The 5,000-nt window shown below is 43.3% G+C and overlaps 1 protein-coding gene across 1 annotated transcript in view; it reads left to right on the plus strand.

The window, feature by feature from the left end:
• LOC139541444 (PH domain leucine-rich repeat protein phosphatase 1-like) overlaps nucleotides 1-5,000 on the plus strand; it is a 66,861-nt gene that overhangs the window by 39,181 nt on the left and 22,680 nt on the right. The window contains exons 7-8 of the mRNA XM_071346105.1: nucleotides 3,093-3,295; nucleotides 3,905-3,965. Of these exons, the coding sequence (XP_071202206.1) occupies nucleotides 3,093-3,295; nucleotides 3,905-3,965 (264 nt within the window). The remainder of the gene's footprint in view (nucleotides 1-3,092; nucleotides 3,296-3,904; nucleotides 3,966-5,000) is intronic.

Genomic DNA, 5,000 nt, shown 5'->3' on the forward strand with positions numbered 1-5,000 from the left:
ATTTGAACTTGATTGGAGTCCACCTGTGTTAAATTCAATTGATTGGACATGATTTGGAAAGGCACATGCCTGTCTAAATAAGGTCCCACAGTTGACAATACATTTCAGAGCAAAAACCAAGCCGTAAGGTCGAAGGAATTGTCCGTAGAGCTCACAGACAGGATTGTGTCGAGGTACAGATCTGGGAAAGGGAACCAAAACATTTCTGCTGCATTGAAGGTCCCCAAGAACACAGTGGCCTAAATCATTCTTAAATGGAAGAAGTTTGTAACCACCAAGACTCTTCCTAGAGCTGGCCGCCTGGTTAAACTGCGCAATCGGGGGAGAAAGGTCTTGGTCAGGGAGGTGACCAAGAACCTGTTTCAGAGCATTCAGGACCTCCGACTAAGGCAAAGGTTCACCTTCCAACAGGACAACGACCATAAGCACACAGCCAAGACAACGCAGGAGTGGCTTCGGGACAAGTCTCTGAATGTCCTTGAGTGGCCCAGCCAGAGCCTGGACTTGAACCCAATCGAAGATCTCTGGAGAGACCTGAAAATACCTGTTCAGCGACGCTCCCCATCCAACCTGACAGAGCTTGAGAGGATCTGCATAGAAAAATGGGAGAGACTCCTCAAATACAGGTGTTCCAAGCTTGTAGCGTCATACCCAAGAAGACTCGATGCTGTAATTGCTGTCAAAGGTGCTTCAAAGTACTGAGTAAAGGGTCTGAATACTTATGTAAATGTGATATTTCAGATTTTTGTTAAAAAAAATATATACATTTGCAAAAGTTTCTAAAAGTGTTTTTGCTTCGTCATTATGGGGTGTGTGTAGATTGATGAGGGGGGGAAACTATTTAATCAATTTTAGAATAAAGCTGTAACGTAACAGTGTGGAACATGTCAAGGGGTCTGAATACTTTCCAAAGGCACTGTAACTATTTGTTCAGCACTTTTGAAATGTACAGCGACAGAATTCAGAACATGGTCCGTTCTTACAGTATTCACCCTGTACACCAAATCAGAACCGTAGGATAAATGAAGGGGGCATATAAGCGGACAGTGAAAGCTCAATGTTTGATGATGACATTTCTCTAGAACAGGCTATAGGCTACATGTGCACCACCAAGTCAGAACAGTAGGCTAAGTTATGAGGGGGAAAGGGACCAAATTGTTAGAGTGAGGCACATGGGCTTCTAACTGCTTACAACACAACATACACTTAGTGTTACTTTCTTAGCTACAGTATACTTATCTCCCTGGCATATTACATCATTTATGCAGTGGCAAACAATACATTTTTGGACTCACGGTTGTGCTGTGCTCACTTGAACAGGCAGGTGGCTCGGTGGTCGTTCTTGTGGGCAAATTTTGTCATCCAAGTCTGTCATTCCCTGGATTTATGGTGCTTTCAAACAACTGGAGCTCGTTTTTTTTCTATGTTCCCAGTTGTCTTGAACTCACTGAAGTGTGAGATTTCCCAGTTCCGAGTTTCCAGTTGTTTTGAACGCTGCAGAAGTCATGCTGGATTGACAGCATGGCCAATGTATTCAAACTTTTTTGGCCCATGGTTTTGCGTGTGAAGGTTTATCCTTTTAAGATAGGAAAAGAGACCCTTAAACCCAGACTTGGACCACACACCCACTCCACTGAATAGGAGGGGAAGCAAAATAGTGATTGCTTTGCAACGCTTGCAGTTAGCCATTGATTCCTTCCAAACCTCTCATTGTTGAAATTGCTATTTCCAACTTGTTGTGTAATGAGCACCGATACATTTTATCTATAATTTTTCTTCATATGACAAAGATTGAAAAGGATTTGCGAGTAGATTGACATGGTTCATGAAGATGACTGCTTGTCTAGCTTGCTAGCTAAGATTTTGAAAGTATGATGATCAGTCCAATCAAAGCTACAGTAGATATAACGTGATTTGATGTCATTTTATTTGTGGCCAATGACATTGAGCCATCTTGGATGGGCACTTCTAATGTAAATCTATGGCAGCACCCAAGGGGACTTGAACTTTCAAGCTCTCCCTGTAGATTTTGCGGTGACGTAGTATCCCCATGAGTGACAGAACACCGAGCCAATCACAGTGCAACTAGAGAAGATTACCAACTCCTACGCTCTGTATTTTCCGCTGGCTGCCCCTCCACCACAGAAAGCACTGAGGTAGGCTGAAACACCTGCATTTTGGAGCTGCCTTACTCAAGAAAAACAAAAAAAGAGACCATGTTTGTATGCGGCTTTATTAACTCAGAACATATGTATTTACATTGTTTGCAAATTGATATGCGACACGTATTACTGCAAAAATAACATACAAAACAGACACACAAAATATATGCTTGTTTTGTATGTTATTTTGGCAGTAATATGTGTTGCATATCAATTTGCAAACAATGTAAATAAAAATATACTGAGTTAATAAAGCTCTGCCCTGAATGGCTGGTCGCCACTGGCAATAAGAACACTGTAGCTACAGTGAGTATACAAGACATTAGGAACACCTGCTCTTTCTATGACAGACTGACCAGGTGAATCCAGGTGAAATCTATGATCCCTTATTGATGTCACTTAAATCCACTTCAATCAGTGTAGATGAAGGGGAGGAGACGGGTTGAATAATCATTTTTAAGCCTTGAGACAATTGAGACATGGATTGTGTATGTGTGCCATTCAGAGGGTGAATGGGAAAAACAAAATATTTAAGTGCCTTTGAACAGGTTATGGTAGTAGCTGCCAGGCACACCGGTTTGAGTGTGTCAAGAACAGCAACACTGCTGGATTTTTCACGTTCAACAGTTTCCCGTGTCTATCAAGAATGGTCCACCACCCAAAGGACATCCAGCCAACGTGACACTACTGTGTAAAGCATTGGAGTCAACATGGGCCAGCATCCTTGTGGAACATTTTCGACACCTTGTAGAGTCCATTCCCTGACGAATTGAGGCTGTTCTGAGGGCAGAAGGGAGTGCAACTCAATATCAACTCAGATATACATGTAAAAACTGGGGGCAAATGTCTGTTTTGAAACAACAATCCCATTAAATGATCACTCTCCATTCTCTAACCCCCTTTCTCTCTCTCCCTCCCTCTGTGTTGTAGGTTGAACAGGCTCCAGAGGGTGGTGGTTGGGGAGGCTGGCCTGCTGAGCCACGTGGCCCAGTTAGATGTGCGGGATGCTGGGTTGGAGGAGCTTGACGTCAGGACCCTATCCAGGCTGGAGCTCCTACGCTGTGACAGAAACACACTCACACTCCTTAGAGTCAGTGGCCTAGCACTCAAGGGCCTGCACACAGCACAAAACGGTACACATACACTCACAAACATGGACACTTGTTATAGTAATTGTCCACATTGCAGAGAACGGAGAGAAGCATACGCACATACAGGTTACTGACAAAATAAAGTCAACACCAATATAGTGTCTTGATAGGGTGTTGGACCACCACGACCCAGGATGGCTTCAATGGGCCTTGGCATATATTCTGCAAGTGTCTGGAACTCTATTGGAGGGATATGACACCATTCTTCCATGAGAAATTCCATCATTAGGTGTTTTGTTGATGGGAACCGCTGTCTCAGGCGCCGCTCCAGAATCTCCCATAAGTTTTCAATTAGGTTGAGATCTGGTGACTGACACACACCCTTTAAACCCCCTATGCTCCTTTGAGACCCCTCTTAAAATCACTGAGATCTCTTCTAGCCATGGTAACCAAATAATGAGCTACTGGGCATTTTAATACATGACTCCAAGCATGATGGGATGTTAATTGCTTAATGAACTCAGGAACCACACCTGTGTGGATGTACCTGCTTTCAATGTACTTTGTATCCCTCGTTTACTCGTGTTTCCTCTTATTTTGGCACTTCCCTGTATATACTCTATACTCTATTGACGGGGTGTTTTTCTCCAGAGCTGAGAGCGCTGGAGGTGTTTCCTGTTCCAGAGAGCCTCACTGTTGTGGACGTGTCCAGGTAAGATCCACACAGTTCACAATCGATGGATGGATACTTGAATGGGTAGAGAATATACAAGTGATTTTGATTGTTTTAACTGACCTATTGGTTGATGGACAGAGAGAAGAGATAGACTTCTAGTGACTGATTGCTGTCTGTTGTAGGAACCGTCTGGACTATGTGCCTGTCTGGGTGTGTTGTGTTTAGGGCTGGGAATAGCCAGGGACCTCACAATACGATATTATCACAATACTTAGGTGCTGATACGACATGTATTGTCATTCTCATCATTCTATATTTATTGCAATTCGATGTTCCAAACATATTGCTCACTATACACTGAGTGTAGAAAACATTAGGAACACCTGCTCTTTCCTTGACAGGCTGACCAGGTGAAAGCTATGATCCCTTATTGATGTCACTTGTTAAATCCACTGCAATCAGTGTCGATGAAGGGGTGTGTTTGTCAAGAACGCTCCTGGGTATTTCACGCTCAACAACTTCCTGTGTGTATCAAGAATGGTCCACCACCCAAAGGACATCCAGCCAACTTGACACAACTGTGGGAAGCATTGGAGTCAACATGGGCCAGCATCCCTGTGGAACGCTTTCAACACCTTGTAGAGTCCATGCCCAGACGAATTAAGGCTGTTCTGAGGTCAAAAGGGGGTGCAACTCAATATTAGGAAGGTGTTCTTAATGTGTTGTACACTCAGTGTATGTCTTCTGCAGAGAGATAAGAGAGCACGATCAATCAGGGAAATAAAAGTGCTGAAAAAATGTTGGCTCACTATTTGAAAAGATGGAGAACAAGCTGTAAGATGATAGCAGAGTTTTGGCGCAGGTACAGCCGACTAGCGCTAGCTAACACTATCCACAGTAGCAATCTTTAACTTTTCTTATTTCTTTACAGGTCGATACTTGTAACTATAGATCTTCCTTTTACTATTTTTACCTTTTACTATTGTGTTGTAGGACCCATCTGGACTGTCTGCCTGACTGGCTATGTTGTGTTGTAGGACCCATCTGGACTGTCTGCCTGACTGGCTATGT

This window comes from Salvelinus alpinus, chromosome 16 (genome assembly GCF_045679555.1).
Source record: "Salvelinus alpinus chromosome 16, SLU_Salpinus.1, whole genome shotgun sequence".
NCBI classification, from domain to species: domain Eukaryota; kingdom Metazoa; phylum Chordata; class Actinopteri; order Salmoniformes; family Salmonidae; genus Salvelinus; species Salvelinus alpinus.